Source organism: Eriocheir sinensis, chromosome 4, assembly GCF_024679095.1.
Source record: "Eriocheir sinensis breed Jianghai 21 chromosome 4, ASM2467909v1, whole genome shotgun sequence".
Lineage (NCBI taxonomy): Eukaryota > Metazoa > Arthropoda > Malacostraca > Decapoda > Varunidae > Eriocheir > Eriocheir sinensis.
Genome location: NC_066512.1, coordinates 18443250 through 18464302, shown reverse-complemented (window position 1 = coordinate 18464302; position 21053 = coordinate 18443250). Strand labels below are relative to the sequence as shown.

The following is a 21053-nucleotide window of genomic DNA, read 5'->3' as shown; positions in this document are numbered from 1 at the left end:
GTGTTGTCACTTCTCAATATTTACTCATCCGTCTTAGCGCTGAAACGTATTATTGTGTGTGTGTGTGTGTGTGTGTGTGTGTGTGTGTGTGTGTGTGTGTGTGTGTGTGTGTGTGTGTGTGTGTGTTTGTGTCTATCTGTTGCAAGAGGAGGTGGATAGAGAGACTTCCAATGTGGCGGCAATAGGCGGACTGCATCGCAAGCCTTTCTGGGAACGAAGACCTGATAGGTTCCTGGAAGGGCTGCGAGGCGTGTTCTCAGGTGTGTCTGCCGCTCACGTGTGGGTGGGAGTCAGGAGCGGGAAGAGAGCGGCGGTTCCTGTTAAGATGACAAGGGACAATGGGAGCGGTGAAACGAACCATGTAGGGAAGGATATGTCAGAATAATGTGTAAGTGTGTGTGTGTGGGGGGGTAGGGGGGGGAAGGTGACTACGTGTCTGTTTGTCTGTCTGTCTGCCTGTGCGTCTCCTATCATTATCTTCGACTATATATTCCTTTTTTTTTCCTATAATTGCTGTATGACGTATCGGTGAGTTGATGGGCGAGTGTACGCGCCTGTATGTATGTTATGGTCCCCTCATAATGGATGGAGTGTGTGCAGGAGTGTTTTATGACCGCGGCTGCCCTTGTGTACATTGATGGATAGGAACGAGGGGCAGAGGCGAGGCGGCGACGGGGGAAAAAAAGACAGAGAGAGAGAGAGAGGAGCTGACGAGGAAGGATGGGGTGCTTCAGAAAAAGGGAAGAGCCGTGATTTCCAGTCTAGTTATTGCAAATGACGCGCGCTGTTCACAGGTCGTGAAGCGAATGTGTAGATTTACATGTAGTGTTGCGGATGTGTGTGAATAGACGAGCGAGAGCGTAAATGGGATCATTAGGACGGAGTGTGGCAGTTTAAATCTGATTTGCAAATTAATGGTGGGACTCCGAGAGGCTTACGCTTGTTGTAATTGTGAAAGTGTATGGCTGCATCTGAATGTTTGGGGGGGAGAGAGAGAGAGAGAGAGAGAGAGAGAGAGAGAGAGAGAGAGAGAGAGAGAGAGAGAGAGAGAGAGAGAGAGAGAGAGAGAGAGAGAGAGAGAGAGAGAGAGAGAGAGAGAGAGAGAGAGAGTGTGTGTGTGTGTGTGTGTGTGTGTGTGTGTGTGTGTGTGTGTGTGTGTGTGTGTGTCTGGAGTAAAAACATATCTCCCAATATCCATGAATGGTGAAGTCATGGAATGCGTAGGAAATGGGAAGAAATTTTTATGTGGAGTCGAGAATAGAAAATTTGCGTGTCTGATGTGCCGGCGCGGACGAAATAACGATGACAAGCGGTGAAATAAGATACACACGAGACGAAAGTTTGGGTGACTGAAGGAGACGTGGGAGGGGAGGAGGGCGGCGCGCATGTGGATGAGAGAGAGAGAGAGAGAGAGAGAGAGAGAGAGAGAGAGAGAGAGAGAGAGAGAGAGAGAGAGAGAGAGAGAGAGAGAGAGAGAGAGAGAGAGAGAGAGAGAGAGAGAGAGAGAGAGAGAGAGAGAGAGAGAGAGAGAGATATAGAAATATGAAGGGAAGGAAAGACGATAGCACAAGAAAGAAAAGAAAAGTAAAAAGAGGAAGGGAAGGAAAGGGAACTGTCAATGTGTGTGTGTGTGTGTGTGTGTGTGTGTGTGTGTGTGTGTGTGTGTGTGTGTGTGTGTGAGAGAGAGGGAGGGAGGGAGGAGGTGTGTTAACGGAATAATTTACGTATGAATGGAACATAATTACCTTAATAACGTGTATGCCTGGGTGGAAGAGACAAATTATTATCATTATCATTATTATTATTATTATTATTATTATTATTATTATTATTATTATTATTATTATTATTATTATTATTATTATTACTGTTGTTGTTGTTGTTGTTGTTGTTGTTGTTTTATTATTATTTTCACTCGTGCTGATTTCAATTATTACTTTTGTTGGTAGGGACTGAAGATTTTATGCGAGTTTTTTTACAGGAGTTTGTTTCGTGTTGCTGATTTTGTTTTTTCACTCAACGTACATTTTATCATGTTGTTTTTTTTGTATGTGTGTGTGTTGTTGCAATGAAATTAATATGTTGCTTATCCATTATTCCGGTAGTAACTTTTATGCAGCAGCTAAAGTTTTTCATGTCGGACAGTTTGTTAATTTGTGACGTTTTGTAAATTTAATGTTTGAAAAGTTCGTTGATGATCCGGTGCGCAGAATTTTTATGAGTTTATTTTCGGTAATGTTTTTTTTTTCATTCCTCGTGTTATTTCGTCCGCGCCGCCACATCAGCCACGCAAATTTTCTGTTCTCGACCTCACTTAAAATTTCTTCCTATGTCCTACGCATTCCTTGACTTCACAATTTATAGATGTTGAGAGATATGTTTTTACTCTAGACACACGCACGCACACGCACACACACACAGGCTTCCCGAAAGGTTAAATGATCCGGCGTTACACGGGACGCGGCGGTGTGTGCTGTTTGCTGTGATGGTCTGTGCTGTCCCTCTTGCTGCGATTCCTTGTTTCCTTCAGTCATTTGTCAAGGTGTGTGGGTGTGGGTATGCGTGTGTGTGTGCGTGCGTTTACATAAATATTTAACCTTTGAGTCTGGATTCCTTAACGTATGAAACAGCGTCTAAGAACCGTCTTTAGTGTTGTTTCTATCGAGCCTTTTGCCTCCGTATTTTCCACAGTAACAGAAGGCCTCGTTTTGGCTCGCCGCCCCCTCCCACAGGCGTACATTATGGTCCTTTTGGCATGCCCGGCACCACACACAAAAGAAATGTTGGCAGATTGGTTCGTTGACTTTCCTAACTCCTCTTCCCTTTTTATATTTGAACTGCGACCAGACAAAGTTAATAAAAAAAACTGACTATACTGCCTGACCTCTTTTTGTGGGTGTTATTTTACCGATCATCTATTTTCCAACGTATGTAGATTAAACGTGCGGTGTAGTAAACCTTTCCACACGACCAAGGGGAAACGGGTAACCTTCTCCACAAGCCTTTCCCCTTTCACCCCCCGGCCACCAGCAGCAGCGTGTTGCATGAATGTCCCCAAGCGCCTGGACCCGAGACATGCTGGAGTGTAAGTGTGCGGCGGCCAGACCTCGAGGCCCAGCTGTCTCCCCTCAACTCATCTGAGAGAGAGAGAGAGAGAGAGAGAGAGAGAGAGAGAGAGAGAGAGAGAGAGAGAGAGAGAGAGAGAGAGAGAGAGAGAGAGAGAGAGAGAGAGAGAGAGAGAGAGAGAGAGAGAGAGAGAGAGAGAGAGAGAGAGAGAGATTATTTAACTATTTCTTGGGACGCTTAAATCTGTTTGCACCTCACGAAAAAAAAATAATATAAAGGGTCGTATCTGTTATGTAGCATTTTCAACCTCTCCTCTTCCTCCTTCTCCTCCTCTTCCTCCTCCTCTTCTTTCTCCTTGTACTCTCCGCCCTCTTCGTCCTTCCATAGCGACAGTGGTGGTGGTGGTGGTGGTGTTCGTGGAGAGGACAGCATAGGGACATCAGGAGGACAGGCTACCCAGGTCACCCGTCACCACCACCACCACCACCACCACCCGCTCCTCCTCCTCCTGCTGGTGTCCGAGGCTCGTCCCCACCATCTGTACGCCGCCGCCCGTAGCACTGTCTTGCCCCGAGGCTCGCTGGCCGGGGCGATGGTGGCCGCTTCACCTCCTAAATTGATCATATATTTGGGCGACCTTTCACTTTATTCTCTCTTTACGGATCGGTGAGAGCAGCCTCCTTGTATTTATTTATTTTCCCCCTCAGGTCATCTCCGTTGGTGCACCTGGAGGTGATGGAAGACGCAGCGTGGGTTGAAGAAAGATAGGGAAGTGGGGGAGTTCTGGGAAGGCGAAGAAAGGAAGGAAGGGAAAGAATGGGGAAGAGAAGGAAAGGATGGAAGAGGGTTATAGGAAATGCAGGTAAATGAGAGGAGAAAAAATGGTAACTTATGTAAAGAGGGAAGAGAAGGAAGGGAGTTCTCGGAAGGGGAAGGAGAGGAAAGAATGGAAAGAAGAAGAAGGGATTTGGGAAGTTTAGAAGAAATGGAGGTAGTGGATGTAAAGAGGGAAGGAAAGAAAAAAAAGGGTTTGAAAAGAATAGGGAAGAAAAGGAAGGATATCGGGAGGTTATAGGAAAGGGAGATAACTGATGTGAAGAGGGAAGGAAAGAAGAGGTCTGAGAAAGGGAAGGAGGGAGAAAGAATGGGGACAAAAGGAAAGGACATCGGAAGGTAATAGGGAAGGGAGGTAACTGAAGTGAAGAGGGAAGGAAAGAATAGGTCTGAGAAGCGGAAGGAGGTGAAAGAATAGGAAGAAAAGGAAAGTACATCGGGAGGTTATAGGAAAGGGAGGTAAATGATATGAAGAGGGAAGGAAAGAAGAGGTTTGAGAAAAGGAAGGAGGTGAAAGAATGGGAACAAAAGGAAAAGACATCGGAAGGTAGAAAGATGTGAGGAGGGAGGGAAAGAAGAGGTTTAAGTAGGGGAAAGAATGTGGACAAAAGAAGGGGATTTAGAAAAAAAGTTATAGGAATTGGAAGGAAAGAAGAGGTTTGAGAAGAGGAAGGAGGTGAAAGAATAGGAACAAAAGGAGAGGATATTGGAGGGTTATAAGAACTGGAGGTAACTGATATGAAGAGGGAGAGAATGAGGAAGAGGTCTGGGAAGGGGGAGGGAGGGTAAAGAATGGGAAAGGAAAGTGGAGGAGAACAAATTATTGGAAATGGGGATAAATGATATGAAGGGTGAACAAAAAGGGTAAGTGATAGGAAGTGAATGGGGAACGGAAGGAAAGAGAACTGAAACATGAATGAGTGTACAAGAGAATGAAACGTAAAGGAAGGGAATGGAGGGGAAGGAAAGGAAAAGAAAGAGTAAAGAAAGCAAAGCACGGCAATGAAAGTGATGGAAAGGAAAAATGATGTAGGAAATGAGAAGGCAAGGGGAAGGAAGCGAAGGAAAACAAAAGGAAAGGGAAAGGAAAAGGAAGGAAAGGGAGGAGAAGGAATGGTTGGAGAGAGTGAAGGAGAGAAAAAGAAAGGAAAGGAAATAAAGAGGATAGAAAAAATAAAGAAATAGAAGGGAAGGGAAGAAAAAAGAAGATAGATCAAGGAAGAAAAGAAAAGGAAGAGGAAGAAGAGGAAAGAAAAGAAAAGTCAAGAATTAAGAAGGGAAAAGAAGAAGATAGCATAAGAAGGAAAAATAAAAAGAGAGAGTAAAGGAAAGGAAAGGAAAGAGAAGAAAAGTCAAGAAATTGGAAGGGAAGGGAAAAAAAAAGGAAAGGAGAGAGAGAGAGAGAGAGAGAGAGAGAGAGAGAGAGAGAGAGAGAGAGAGAGAGAGAGAGAGAGAGAGAGAGAGAGAGAGAGAGAGAGAGAGAGAGAGAGAGAGAGAGAGAGAGAGAGAGAGAGAGAGTGCCACTACCTGCTTGGCTCTCCCTGGACGGCACTCACTAGGGGGAAAGGGGAATGGGGGAGGGAAAGGGTTAATCAAGGGGGGGTCAGGTGGGCCAGGTAAGGGTCGGGATCGGCGGGGGGGGGGGAGGGGGGCTAAAGGTGTTTCCCGGCAGTTGTCTTTTTTGGTGGTTTCCTTTTTTCATGATTTACAGCGTGCGTTATTATGGTCTTGCGGGGCCCTTCCTTTTCAGCCTCATTGTTAACGTGACCCGCGGTGTGTGTGTGTGTGTGTGTGTGTGTGTGTGTGTGTGTGTGTGTGTGTGTGTGTGTGTGTGTGTGTGTGTGTGTGTGGCGGGGGGGAGGTCTTTCTTTTCCTTTCTTTTATTATTTCTTATTTATATTTGTATTTATTCATTTATTCATCTATTTATTTGTGGTTATTTTCTAGTTTTTTTTATTTTTTTAGTGTGTGTGTGTGTGTGTGTGTGTGTGTGTGTGTGTGTGTGTGTGTGTAGTAAACAGAGCGTCACCTTCATGGTCCGTTGAGTTTTTATTTTATTTTCTTTATTAATTTGCGTGAACTGAATTTCCTTTTATTATCGAGTGCGCTAAACTGATCGAAGATGTTAATTGTTGTTGTTGTTGTTGTTGTTAATTGTTGTCGTTATGGTGGCTCGGTTAGTTTGGCAGCAGTGGTGGTGGTGGTGGTGTCGGTACATTTAGTTTGGGCGTTATTTCTTTATTTGCGTTGTACTTTTTTAAATAAATGTGTGCATGTGTGTGTGTGTGTGTGTGTGTGTGTGTGTGTGTTCCCCATCGTAAAACACACAGCTCTCACCTTGCACCGTGGTAAGGGCAGGGGGAAGGGTGGACTTGTGGAGGGGAGAGAGGAGCAGGGGGAAAGGGGCGTGGGTAGGGGAAGGGAGGGGAGGGGGGAGAGAGTTGAGGGCAGTGGTGTCGCTCAGTGTCCCTGCATATTTAACTTTCATATTTACATTCAGCATTTTTTTTTCGTATATGTGTGGCCGTGTACCTTGTTTTTCTACTTTACGTTCGTGTATACTCCCAAAGTTCTTAGATTATTAGTGCTGTGTGATATTGTGCTCTGTGTTATTCGTTAAGTATTCGCGTCCTGTGTAGAATTATAGTAATGTGCTGTGTTAGAGTATTGGCAGACTGTGTTTGAAGTGTAGCTCACGCGCTTTGCCTCACCTGCGCATTGCTGGATGATTGTTTGGCTAGCATTGTGCTGTGTTTGAGTATTCGTTGCTGTGTATTATTGTTTGACCAGTACTGTGCTGTGTTAGAGTATTGGCAGCCTGTGTTTGAAGAGTAGCTCACGCGCTGTGCCTCACCTTCGCATTGCTCACTGGATGTTTGTTACTGTCTCCTCTCCTTCATAAGCTTGTTGCAGGTAGAGAGGGAAGGGTGCGGACACTATAAGCAGTTTATTTTATACCCAGGGCCATACGTAGTCAAAAGAAGGTTGAGGAGATGGTAGATAGGGGACTTTTGCGCTGGATGGAGGAGGCTCGTGCGACGTCATCCCCCACTAGCTCACAGAGAAAAATAATATTAATTTGTAAACCATCAAGAAGAAAAAAAGAAATCAAGTATAAGGACCATAAGTGGGAGCAGTTACAAAGACAATTCCACCCCTACCACTGGACTGGACTGGACGTAGCTGGATTGGCTTCACCGTGCAGTTGATTGACACGAGTGATTGACGTCGTGTTCATATTCATTACTGTGTTAATATTAATTGGTTATTGTTGCCTCTGGTGTTTTATTGTAATTATCCGCTTTTTTATTGTTATTTTAATCGTTGTTATTATTGAGGCGAGGCAGGTAGAGAGGAAAGGGTACGGACACTATAATAAGGAGCCTCTTCAGTAGCCCACAATCACCTGAAAGAGAGAGAGAGAGAGAGAGAGAGAGAGAGAGAGAGAGAGAGAGAGAGAGAGAGAGAGAGAGAGAGAGAGAGAGAGAGAGAGAAGGAAGAAGGAAGATAATAATGATGATGATAATAATAATGATAATAATAATAATAATAATAATAATAATAATAATAATAATAATAATAATAATAATAATAATAATAATAATAATAATAATAATAATAATAATAATAGAAAATAATTATAAAAGGGAAATGTGTTTTGATGTTTTATTCTGATTTTTATTTTATTATGTTTTTTCTTACTTTTTATTCTGACGTTTAATTCTGACGCTTTATTCCCATTTTATTCTATAATTTTGTTTTGTTATGACGATGTTTTACTCTGATTTTGTTTTATTACGATGTTTTATTCCGGTGTTTTATATTTTTGGCGGCAGTGTGTGTGTGTGTGTGTGTGTGTGTGTGTGTGTGTGTGTGTGTGTGTGTGTGTGTGTGTGTGTGTGTGTGTGTGTGTGTGTGTGTGTAAAGATATTCAGGCGGCCGAGGTTTGTTATATTACGTATACACTTTATTGCCTTAATATGTAAAATTCTCTCTCTCTCTCGCTCTCGCTCTCTGTGTCTGTGTGTGTGTGTGTGTGTCTGTGTGTGTGTGTGTATTGCTGTTCTGGTTTATGGTTTAATTTTCGTTGAGGGTGATTCTTTTTTTCTCTCCCCCCCCCCTCCCCTCCCCATCAACTGCCCATCCCCCATTCCCCCATCCCTTGCCCCTTCACTCCCTATCCCCTCTCTTCTCTCCTCCTCTTCAACTCTCTTCTCTCTTCTCCTCTCTCACCCTGTACCTACTCCTCGACTCTGCTTTCTGGCCCTCCTCCACTCCCCATCAATGTACATCCACCATCCTCTATCCACTGTCCTTCCACCCCTCCCAATTCACTGCGCCTTTACACTTCCCATCCACTGCTCTTCCTCCACTCTTCATATTCTGCCACTCTTCCACTCCCTCTTCATCCATTTTCCTTTATCCACTCCTCATTCTCTGCCCCTCCATCACTTGCCTTTTAATTCTCCTCTTCCACTCCCCATCCACTGCTCTTCCTCCACTCTTCATCTTCTGCCTGTCTTCCACTCCCTCTTTATCCATTTTCCTTTCTCCACTCCTCATTTTCTGCCCCTCCATCACTTGCCTTTTAGCCCTCCTCTTCCACTCCCTATCCACTGCCCCTTCTGTTTTCATCCTCTCCCTTTCTTCCACCATCTGTCTATCCACTTTCCTTTCTTCACTCCTTATTCCCTGCCCCTCCATCACTTACCTTTTACTATTCCTCTTCCACTTCTTATCCACTGTTTTACACCCCTTCCTATCCCCTTTCTCTTCCCCTTTTCCCCTCCACCACCTCCCATTCACTTTCCTTCCACAAATTCTCATCCACCGTCCTTTTAAAACTCCTCCATCCATCCTCTCTTTCTCCCTCATCCACCCCCTATCCACTGTTTTTTAGACTTCCTATCTCCCCTATGCCCATCAACCCATAATCCTCTATTCCTTTTCTATTCCCTATCCACTGGTCATTCCACTCTCCCTGTACTAGTGTTCTCGGGCAGCGTTGCGAGGGGAGGTAATGGTAGGATGCTGGTCGTTGCGTGGGAGTGTAAGTGAGATGTATAGACTGTAATGGTGATGATCTGGGGCGGGGAGTGTATAGAAGAGGGGAATTACAGGGGAAGGGAGTGGGCGAAGAGTGTGTGGGTGACAGAAGTGACGGTTAGGAAATGGCTAGCACGGGGACTTTTGCGTTTGGTGGGTGGAGGCTCGTCTGACGTCACCGCCCACAGCTCTTCAAAAATATAATAGGTAGAATTTGTAAAGCATCAAGAGAAAGCTTGTTTTTTTTTCTATATACCCAGAGCCATGCGTAGTCAAAAGAACGTTGAGGAGATGGTAGGTAGGGGACTTTTGCAATGGGTGGATGGAGGTTCGTCTGACGTCACCGCCCACAGCTCTTCAAAAATATAATAGGTAGAATTTGTAAAGCATCAAAAGAAAGCTTGTTTTTTTATTTTATACCCAGAGCCATACGTAGTCAAAAGAACGTTGAGGAGATGGTAGGTAGGAGACTTTTGCAGTGGGTGGAGGCTCGTCTGACGTCACCGCCCACCAGCTCACAGAGAAAAATGAGAGTTGAATTTGTAAAGCATCAAAAGAAAGCTTGTTTTGTTATTCCGAGTCCCATGTAGTCATTGAAAACGCGTAATTATTTATGTTTGTGGTCTTTAAAGTATTTGTTTACCCCTCAGAAAGAAAAATAGTTTAAATTTGGAAAGCATCAAAAGAAGGCTTGTTTTGTTATCCCGAGTCCCATGTAGTCAAAGAGAAAAGGTAATTATGTATGTCTGTGTTCGTCAAAGTATTCGTTTACCCCTTAGAAAGAAAAACAGTTTAAATTTGGAAAGCATCAAAAGAAAGCTTGTTTTTTACACACCCAGAGTCATAGAGAGTCATAGGAAGAGGATGATAATTAGTGTTTGTGTTCAAAGTATTCGTAAGCAGGTAAACAGTTCCATATCACAGTTTCCGTAATATATATCCGTATAGCGTGAAGACTTGCTATACAAAGACTTTAAGTAAGAGCATTGAGTCTCAGGGAAGAAGAGAATTAGTTATGGGTGTGTGTGAGGCGAGGTCAAGAAGGGGATGGTAAAGGTTCAGTTCCATGCCATAGTTTCGTTGTAATAGATCTCTGTATAGCGTGAAGACTTGCTATACAAAGACTTTAAGTAATAGCATTGAGTCTTAGGGAAGAAGAGGATTAGTTATAGATGTGTGTGAGGCGAGGTCGAGAAGTGGATGGTAAAGGTTCAGTTCCACACCACAGTTTCGTTGTAATAGATATCTGTATAGCCTGAGGACCTATTATACAAAGCCTTATGGTACTAGAAACGAATCAAAGGGAAAAAAGGGGTCGTTATGGGTGTGTGTGAGGCGATGGGGAGAAGGGGGTTGGTGAAGGGAGCAGCAGGGTCATGGGAGGAAGGGGAAGGGGAGGGGAGGTGAGGCTGCATCTTGAGGGGCGGGGCGTGGGTCGATGCGGATGGCGAGATGCATTCTTCCTTGATGCTCGTTTGTTGACTTTCTTTAATTACTGTCACATCCCGGCCTCGTAACCTCCTTCTTTTCCTCCTCCTCCTTTTCTTTTTCGTCCTCCTCCTGTTTCTGCCTTTCCTCTTTATCTTCCTACTCCTTTTCTTGTACCCCTTTCTCCAGTTTCTTTTCTTCTTTTTCTTTTTCCTCCTCCTCCTCCTCCTCCTCCTCCTCCTCCTCCTCCTCCTCCTCTTTGTCCCTTTCTTCTTCGTTCTCCTCCTGCTTTCCTTCTCGTCATTCTCCTCCTTCTCCTGTACCATCTTTTCCTTTCTCTTCTCCTGCTTCTCTTACTTTGCCTCCTCCTCCTCCTCCTCCATTGTCTCAGCCGCCCCTCCCTCTCCGCCCCGGGTAATCACTCCTGCTCCCTTTGATGCCGCTCTCCATTTTCTGCAAAGGACTCACTGATTCCCTTTTTCTCTGGCCGACGACGTTAAGGATGACTGATGTATTCTTCATTATCCTCTCGTCCTCTGATGTCTCGTGAGGTAATTAGACTCTTTTGAATACGAGTTGTGAGTCTTTCTCGAATGTTTGTGAGCGGGAAGAATAAGACTTAAGGGTGTGTTTGTCCCGCGATCTTTCAACCTTATGTCCCTCACCTGTTGGAAGCTCTTCTGGGACACCTTTAGCCTGCCTACCTGTGGCGTGTAAGGCGCCCGTGTGCTAAAGGTGAAGGTTAACGTGTGTGTATTGACTTTAGTGTCGGGATACCTCGTTCGGCGCTCAGGTGTGTTAGGTTAAAGGCAGATTAGTTCCAATGTAGCCGGGAAAATTGGCTTCGTCAGTAGTGGAAAGCCTGGGGATGACGGGGATGTGATGAAGTTGGCGGCGGGGACCATGTGGAAAGGAGGGGTGGGTAGGTGGTTGGGGAGCGTCTGAGGAGGTGGACGGGAACACCTGTAGAGCATCTCAGGTGTCTCGTTCCCCAGGTGAGTTCAGGTGAGTGAAGGTTCTTCCTTTCTGATTGCCACTTGATATGGAGGTGGAGGAGAGGTATGGTGGAGCGCTGAAGGGATTGAAAAGAGTTTGGGTCACTCAGGCATAAGCTCCTTTTTTCTTTCTCCATCGCTTTCATCCACATATCAGCTATCACATCCCACCTTTCCACCCCCCTTTGATCACCTCTTCGCACCCTTCACACGCTATCCTAAGCCTCACATCCCTCCCTGTACCCTCACACCCTCACACACACACCCTCTCCCCCTTCATCCTCTTGTTAATCACTTAAAACTTCTCACGGCTTCACAACTTGCATTATTATCCAAACCTCTCGCTCCCTCGCTTCCCTTTTCCTTAGTCACCCTTTTCTGAACCGTTCTCTCGCTTCTTTTCTTTCCTCTCTCGCCCGATCGCCACTTTCCCTTAATGCTTCCTTGTCCCCCTCCGCTTATTGCTTCTTGCTGCCTTCCTTTCATCCCTGGTCGAGATCATATTCTTAGGTGTTAAGTCTGATTGAACGAGTATTCCCTCAGCTGCTTCCATTTCCCTTGCCCTTCCTCCCTGACACTCTCTCCAGGCTCCCGTCCTTCCTTCCCAAATGCCTCACATCTTCCTTCCTCACTCCCCTCTTCCTTCACTCTTTTCACCTCCCTCTTCCTTCCTTCCTTTCTCTTTTTTGCTCAGTCTTTCACACTCTACCATCTCCATCTTCTCTCTCTCCTCTCTCTCTCCCTCTCTCTTAGCCTTCCTCTCTTTCTTCCTTCTCTCCTTCTCACTCTTTCTCCTCTCTCCTCCTTTATCCTCCCTCCTTCCTGCTCTCCTCTCTTTCCTCCTGCTGTATATTTTCTCTCTTCATTTACAGCCTTCACACTACACTCTCTCTCTCTCTCTCTCTCTCTCTGTAATCATAAGTGACAGATTAGACAACTTGATAATCCTTTCAGTCTCATCACCCTTCACTCAGGAGAAGGAGGAGGAGGAGGAAGGAGAGGAACGAAGGAAGGAAGGAAGGAATGGATAGAGATGGTGTAGGACATAAGGAAGGGATGGAGGAGTAGGTAGGAAGGAAGGAATGGAGAAAGAGTACGTGGAAGGAAGGAAAGAAGAGAGGAACGGAAAAGGAATAGGAGGAATGAAGGAAGGGATGGAGAAGGAATAGAAGGAAGGAAGGATGAAGAAGGAGTACAAGTGAGAAAGGGAGGGTTGAAGATGGTTTAGGAGGAAGGAAGGGATGGAGAAGAGGTAGGAGGAATGAAGGAGGGGATAGAGACAGGTTAGAAGGAAGGAAAGAATGGAGATGGAATAGAAGGAAGGAAGGAGAGGAGGAGGAGGAGGAGGCAGAAGAGTAGAGGAAGGAAAATAAGACACGTAAAGAAAGAAAAGGATAAAGAGAGGGAGGGGAAGAAAGAAGGCCACAGGAAAAAAAAAGAGAGAGGGAGACAAAGGAGGAAAGAGGAGTGAGGAGGAAGGACACCATCAGGATCCTTCAGGACTTATATTGGACGCAAGGGACAGGACTTAGATCAGGTGGTCGGACTGCTCGGTCTTGTCTTGCCCAGGGAGGTTCTTGGCCCCCCCCCGACACCAACCCCCACACACCGCCCCGCCCCACCCCATCCCGCTCCGCATCTTCCCTCTTTCTCCCTTTCTTCCCCGCTTCACCTCACATCATAGCTTCGTTTCCCTTCGTCTCCCCTCGTCTCGTCTCGTCTCGTCCGTCTCCGTCTCCTCTTGACATCGGAAATTTGAACCCCTGACGCCCTAAAGTTTGATTTATTTCAATGGGAGAGAGAGAGAGAGAGAGAGAGAGAGAGAGAGAGAGAGAGAGAGAGAGAGAGAGAGAGAGAGAGAGAGAGAGAGAGAGAGAGAGAGAGAGAGAGAGTAAAACGGACACAAAAAGACAGACACAATTAGACAGACAGACAGAAAAAGATACAGGCAAGCATATAGACAGCCAAATAGACGATAGGTAAACAGATAAACAAGGAAACAGATAAGCAGGGAAGCAGACAGAGAGACAGACAAACAAATGAAAAGACAAACACATACGGTCATAATTCGGACACTAACCTAACCTAACCTAACCTAACCTAACCTTTGGAAGACAGAAAGGAAGATGTCGACTCACGGTTTTTTTACTCTGCACTTACTTAAAGGAAAAAAAAGCTTAAAATTGTACATTTGGAATAAGGATTATCTGCTTCCTATATATGTATCTGGTCTGTTCTTCCCTGAACCACGACCCCATACCAAGTCTCATACCAAGTTTCTATACCGAGTCGTTCTGCTCTGCTCCCCACCAAGTCGTCCTGCTCTCCCCTCCCCACCAAGTCGCCCTGCTCTCCCCTCCCCACCAAGTCGTGCTGCTCTCCCCTCCCCACCAAGTCGTCCTGCTCTCCCCTCCCCACCAAGTCGTCCTGCTCTCCCCTCCCCACCAAGTCGCCCTGCTCTCCCCTCCCCACCAAGTCGTGCTGCTCTCCCCTCCCCACCAAGTCGTCCTGCTCTCCCCTCCCCACCAAGTCGTCCTGCTCTCCCTCCCACCAAGTCGGTATGCTCCCCTCCCCACCCAGTCGTCCTGCTCTCCCCTCCCCACCAAGTCGTTATGCTCTCCTCCCCACCAAGTCGTTATGCTCTCCTCCCCACCAAGTCGTCCTGCTCTCCTCCCCACCAAGTCGTTCAGTAAAGCCTTAGAAAAAATAACGAAGGAGCTGAACCCCGCACATTAAAGGACGCCTAATTTCAGGAAGTGACGTTTCAATTTATTTTTAACGAGTTCATAATAATGCGTTCCGCGACACCGCAAGCCTCCCTCATCTTGATACTTTAACAACGGCAGTCTTAATAATAACAATAATAATGATAATGATAATAAAAGCGAGTTGGAGGCGGATTAGTTTTCTTCTTTTTCTTCTGGTCTGAGTTTCGTGAATTTCCTACAAGACATTAAAAAAAAAATGCTCTTGATTAATGTTTAAATAAGTTTGCCTTTGATTTGTTTATAGAGAGAGAGAGACTGAGGGACTTTCCAACAAGCTAAGAGGAATTGAGGTTGAGAGGAATAATAAGAGGAACAATAAGAGGGGGAAGAGGAGGAGGAAAGACGCTTAGTGGTGGGGTGGGGGGAGAGGGGAGACGAGGGACACACTAGAGGAAAATTAATAGGCTGAGTAAGGGGATTTATTACACTCAATGTGACGTGAGGAGGAGGAGGAGGAGGAGGAGGAGGAAAGTTTGTGAAGGAGGAAGCAAGAGTATAAAGGAGGGATGGATGAAGAAGGGCACTGATGTATGACTTTTCGTGAGGTGGATGGGATGTAGAGGAGATAAGGAAGGAGGAAGAGAAAGAGGAGGAGGAGGAGGAGGAGGAGAAATGATATGTGGTGGCGCTGGTGGTCAGTTGGGATAGAAAAATGCAGTTAAAAAAATAAAGGGGTGGAAAAAATGATATTGGCTTGTATTTCGTATAGTGGAGAGAGAGAGAGAGAGAGAGAGAGAGAGAGAGAGAGAGAGAGAGAGAGAGAGAGAGAGAGAGAGAGAGAGAGAGAGAGAGAGAGAGAGAGAGAGAATGGACAGGAGACGAGAGAGTAGTAATAGTAATAGTAGTAGTAGTAGGAGTAGTAGTAGGAGGAGGAGGAGGGGAAGGAAAGAGAGCAGGGAGGAAAGTGGGAAAAGGGTAGTCTGTATTTGTATGTAGCTGGTATATACTTCTCTCTCTCTCTCTCACACACACACACACACACACACACACACACTATTGAGGAAGAGGATAACTTTTAAATGACCAAGAGATTATTCGAGAGAGAGAGAGAGAGAGAGAGAGAGAGAGAGAGAGAGAGAGAGAGAGAGAGAGAGAGAGAGAGAGAGAGAGAGAGAGAGAGAGAGAGAGAGAGAGAGAGAAAAGAAAGACAGACAGACAGAAATAATATGAATACGAACAAGCAAGCGAGAGAGGGGAAGAAGAAAGCGAGAAGGAGACGAAGGGGCAGCCTGATTTTACACGGAAATTAGCGATTACCTGGATTAACTCACCTGGCGCAAGAGGATCAAGGGGCAGGTGGGAGTGGATTACCTTGCAACTTACACGACGAACTCAGCGGAGGGGCGGGAGAGAGGGGTGCTGAGCGGAGGGGGGGGGTCGTGGGGGCGGCGGCGGTGGCGGGGCGGGGGTTAAACTGGGACCAGACACGTGTTTCCAGAGGGATTTGCTGTCCAGAATTCGTGGACATTAATTGTCAGGTATTTTATTTTTATCCGTTTAGGTAGGTGGAGGTTGAGGGGCAGGCTTGGTGGGGTAGGGGTGAGGGAGGGGGTCGGGGAGGGGGAGGAGAAGCATCAGCGGCCTGGGGGATTGGTACGACTCGTTTGTGTAATGTATTGCTTTCGTTTGCTTTACTGTTTGTTTGTTTGTGTGTGTGTGTGTGTGTGTTTGTGTTGGGGGGAGGAGGGGGTTTCTTGTCTATGTGTGTGTGTGTGTGTGTGTGTGTGTGTGTGTGTGTGTGTGTGTGTGTAATTTACAAAAGACACACACACACACACACACACACACACACACACACACACACACACACACACACACACACACACACATACACACACTCGCTAACGAAGGCAACTTTTTATTTATGTTTATTTTGTTTTGAGTCGGAAATATAACATGAACACGCCGAGTATGCACGCTTGTGTCGTCCGCGTCTGTCTGTCCGTCGATTTTCCTGACACGAATTTCTCTTTCATATTTTTACCGACGTGTTTGTTTCGTTATTCGCTCCTATGTTTGTTAAGATGATTGACGCCTGAACGTTATTGGATGACGTCAAACAACCACTCTTCATGGCCGTTCCCTCGAGTTTTCTATCTTTATCTCTGTTTCGTACGTTCTCCACACACTTACTGACCGTCCGCTCCTCCGTTCTTTCACAGCTCCGTTTAAATCCTCATATCCACCACCTACTTTCTTCTTCCCTTTCGTTCTCTTCCTTTTTCTTCTCCTTCGTTCTCTTCCTCCTCCTTCATTACCTTCGTTTCCCTCCACTCTCTCTCCCTCCTTCCCCTTAGTTCTCTCTCTCCTCCTCCCCCTCTCTCTTTCAACTCCACCTCCTCCTTGTCCCTTCTTCCACTTTGTTCTCCATCTCGTCTTCTTCCCTCTCATCTCCACAACCCTTTCTCCTTTCTCCTTCCCCCTCATTTCTTATCACACCAATCCTCTCTCCCTTCATCTCCATCAGGCTCTCTTTCCCTCCCCTATCTCCACCAGCTTCTCTCCCTCCCCTATTATCTTCCCCACCCCAATCCTCTCATTCCTTTCATTTTCACCACCCCATCTCCTTCTCCCTTTCTTGTTATTTCTACTACCCTCTTTCCCTCCCTTTTTCTTTTTACGGCACTACCCCCTCCCTCCTTCCCTCCCATCTTCTGCTTGCTCTCTGTTTCCCTTTCATTTTCATAACCTCTTCTCTCTTCCTTTTCATCTCCTCAATCCTTACCCTCTTACCCTATCCTTACATCCCCTCCAGTTCACACCTCCTCCTTCTTCCTCCTCCTCCTCCTCCTTCTCCTTCTCCTTCTCCTCTTCTGGTGCGTTTCTTACCCCTCCTTCCTCCCACTCTCCTCCCTCTCCCCTCCCTCTCTCTCTCTCCCCTCCCTCTCTCCCTCTCTTCTCTCCCTCTTACCCCTCCCCATCCCGCTTTCCTCCCCCACTCCTCCATCTCTCCCTCCTTCCCTCCTCCCCCACCACCTCATTCCCCGCTCCGCAACTTTCCTCATTCTTCTTTCATACTACGTTATTGCATTACTTTTTAACACTTAGTTCCCTCCCTCATTCTTATTACCTTCTTGGATGCTTTTTTTTCTTTTCTTTTCTTATTTGACTTTCCTTTGCGTATTCTTTTTCTTGTTTTGCCATTTTTCGTTTTTTTTTTCTTACATTTTTTTTCTTATTTTTTTTCCTTGTAACAAAAATCGGTTATCTTTTTTTTTTGTGTCCGAATTACCTTCACGTTTTTTATTTGGACTTTCCGTTGCATTTTTTTGTGTGTATGTGTGTGTGTGTGTGTGTGTGTGTGTGTGTGTGTGTGTGTGTGTGTGTGTGTGTGTGTGTGTGTGTGTGTGTGTGTTTTGCCATTTTCCTGTTTTTTCGCACTTTTTTCATTTCGGTTTTAATTTTTTTTATCCTTGTAACACATAAATCGGTTGGGTTATCTCGCTTTGTGTCCGATTTTGTTTGCACCGATAACTCCAATTTGTACGCGCTGTCTTTCCCTCTTTATTTTTTCTTGTAACACAAATCGGTTGAGTTATCTTGCTTTGTGTCCGATTTTGTTTGCATCGATAACTCCAATTTGTACGTACTGTCCTTCCCTCTCTTTTTCTCTCTCTCTCTCTCGCCTGCTCGCTCTCACTCTCACTCTCACCTCACCTCACCTCTCTCTCTCTCTCTCTCTCTCTCTCTCTCTCTCACCATAACTTTCGGGTCAAGTAATAAAGAGAGTTAATTGCTTTGAGTTTTCACAGCTTGCAAATATTCGCCCATGCATGCGTCCCTTCCTTTCCCTGTTTCCCTCTATTTTATCTTCCCTTTTTTTCCATTTGCATTCCTGTCGAAGCTGTGGGTGCATATGAGAGTATTTGCTTTTTATTTATTTCATTTATTTATCTGTTATTTTTAGTGCTCTGCTTTACACGACTCGGGCTGGGATTTTCTGGAGCCTCGGCGGTTTACACGTTTATTAAATTTTGTTCAATTTTCAAGAAGCGTTGCGTATGATTGAGATCGGTTCGACACGTGCTACTTATAATTCTCTTTTTATATACCCACCCGATGCTGCTGCTGCTGATGGCGATGCTGATGAGGAAGGGGTGGTGGTGATGGTACTGATAGTGTTCGTCGGTGGTCGGTGGTGGTGGGGATATGGATGTTCATCTAATCTAAAATGCGTACTCGGATGAAGAACAGTTGCATATGTTTTTCCATTTCTTTCTCTATCTACTTTTATCCATCTATCTTTCTATATCTATTAATATATATCCATGACACCATTCTCTGTCATCTTTACTTCCACCGGTGCATTTTCGCTTAACATTCCTGCCTGGCACTGCTCGTTTTGGCCCTCTGGCGGGACAGTCCCTTTCCAGACCTATACGTTCGCTTTGCACTGGCGCACCCATGATTTGCAACACCCCACACTCACGCACACACCTATACCCACACACACACACACACACACACACACACACACACACACACACAGAGTAATGGTGATCTAATCTGTCCCACACACGCGGAAAAAGAACTCATGCATATATGTTATTTTTTTCTCTCTCAAGGACGGTTTTGTATACTGGTACAGCGCAGTGTTTCGGTCGCCAACTAAAATTTCTCCTCGCGCTGGGAAACTGTAATTAAACAAACTGCCCTGCAAAATATAAAATGTACATGTGTATGATTGTCACATAACGGAGGCTGTAGGCGTATTGGGAGGGAACCTTAATTTGTTAAATGGACCGTTGCGTCGCTTCCACGTCAGCAGTGAGGATGATCTATCGTACCAGCGTCGAGGGGGTGGTCAGTGCTAGAGAGGAACCTTGGGACCTCCAGAAGGGATCTGCTGCCCAGTCCCTTTCTCTTGCTACCTCAGACCTCCTCCACTTGACCCTCAGCTCCAAGAGGTGAGGGCGCTTTGTTTGTGCCTGTGTAGGACTGCAAGGACAGCAACTCTCCTGAGGGGCCCAAGCTGTCCATCTGGTTCTCTCTCTCTCTCTCCTCCCCACCCCACCCCCCTCCCCAGTGAACGGAAGACTTAGCAGTGGAAGTGCTCGATGCAGCGTGAAGGTTTATGTCGTGTGTTGCAGGTGTTGCCTTGCGTGGCCTGTGTTTCTACCTTTGATGGTTCGGGTCGGCGGCTGAGCATTGTGTGTTGCCCTCTGTGTTGTTGAGTTTTTTTGTGTGTGTTTTAGTTGATGTTTTGTAGCTTGTCTTGATTTTGTGTTCGGAGTTGTGTTGTAGATTTTTTGTGTATACGTATTGTGTGTCGTGATGTATCGTGTGTGTGTGTGTTTGTGTGTGTGTGTGTGTGTGTGTGTGTGTGTGTGTGTGTGTGTGTGTGTGTGTGTGTGTGTGTTCAACTATTCTTTATCTATTTGTTATTATTCAATTGTCAGAAGTAAAAAAAAAAATGACAGTAGAAAGTGAGAGGGAGAGGATAAACGAAGGTAGAAAAAAAAGAAGGAAAGGAGGGAGAGGGATAGGAAGGGACAATTAAACAGTCGCAGTGTTAAAATGGTAAGTTTCAAGCTTTTTCTATTTAGTTTAGTGTTGCCAGAGCAGGCAGAATTAGGGCAGGCTTGTTTGAAACTGCTTTTAGTTATATTTATTCCCATTCTTTTCTATCACTCCCCTACATACCTTAATCACTCTCGTCTTCAGCCTAACCTTACCCTAGCAGAATTTGTGATAACATTTTATAAGTTACAACATTTCCTTTCATATTTTCACTATTTCCAGAGCAACTAAGTCCATAATCCCTTCCAACACTTCCTCTTTGTAACAACACCAGACACTCGGCCGTATAACACAACACACTTTATATTATCACAGAACACCCTTTTAATCCTTTGCAAACACACACTCACTTCACAGTTCTCAACTTTCTAGATTGGACAGACTTGTAATATCCTGTACATGCTTAGTAACATCACACATACACTATTTTACCCCAAGCATACACATATATTACCAACGTCACATCACACATACACATTAAACACATACACATCACCTATACACATCACACATACTCATCAAACATTCACATCAAACATACACATATATTACCCCATTCCGCTCCATGTAACACACCCTGAGACCTTTAGTAAACACACCTGAACTTTACCTTCCACAATAGTCAACCTGTAACGCTCTTTTCTTGCTTAGTATCACCAAACATAGACCTTATATTAATCCCATTCTCCGCCATGTAACACGCTCGGAAACCTTTTGTAAAACACCTCAACATTTTCTTCCACCACACTCCAGTTTTAACGCTCTGTACCTGCTTAGTAATACCCCGCCTCGCCGTGTAACACCCTGCCACGCCCTCTTGTAGTGCCGACGGGAACTTCGAGGTGACGCTGTCCACCAAGGCGACGCTCCACATGAACGGCCTCGTCGAGTGGAAGCCGCCTGCCATCTACAAGTCTTCGTGCGAGATCGACGTCGAGTACTTTCCCTTCGACGAGCAGACCTGTGTCATGAAGTTCGGTTCCTGGACCTACGATGGATTTCAGGTAAGTGGGACAAGGGAATAAAATGGAGGGAGGGAAGGACGGAAAAAGAAAAGAAGGAGAGTTAAGAAAATGATGTATGATGGGGTCAAGTGGAAAGGGAGTGATTGAACGAAATGTTTTCAGGAAGGCAAACGAGAAGGCGGATTTAGGGAAGCATTGGGAGGCTGAAGGGAGGAAAAGGGTCATGGAGGATGGAGGAAGAATGGCTGGTAGTTTGGACAGAAGAATATTATGAAACGGAGATAGTAAGATAAATAGGGTCGTGGAAGAGATAGTTTGGGTTGGGAGGAAAATAAAATAAAAGTGGTATGGCTCTGAAAAAAAAAGTTGGAACGAATGTTAAGATTGTAGATAAGAAGAGGGGGAAAAAAAGATTGGGTCATGGAAAGAGA

General features: G+C 45.4%; 1 protein-coding gene across 1 annotated transcript in view; it reads left to right on the top strand.

The window, feature by feature from the left end:
• Window positions 1-21053, top strand: part of LOC126982269 (acetylcholine receptor subunit alpha-like) — a gene marked incomplete at its 3' end in the record, with an annotated part of 67383 nt that overhangs the window by 16436 nt on the left and 29894 nt on the right. The window contains 1 exon segment of the mRNA XM_050834258.1: window positions 20481-20661. Within this exon segment, the coding sequence (XP_050690215.1) occupies window positions 20481-20661 (181 nt within the window).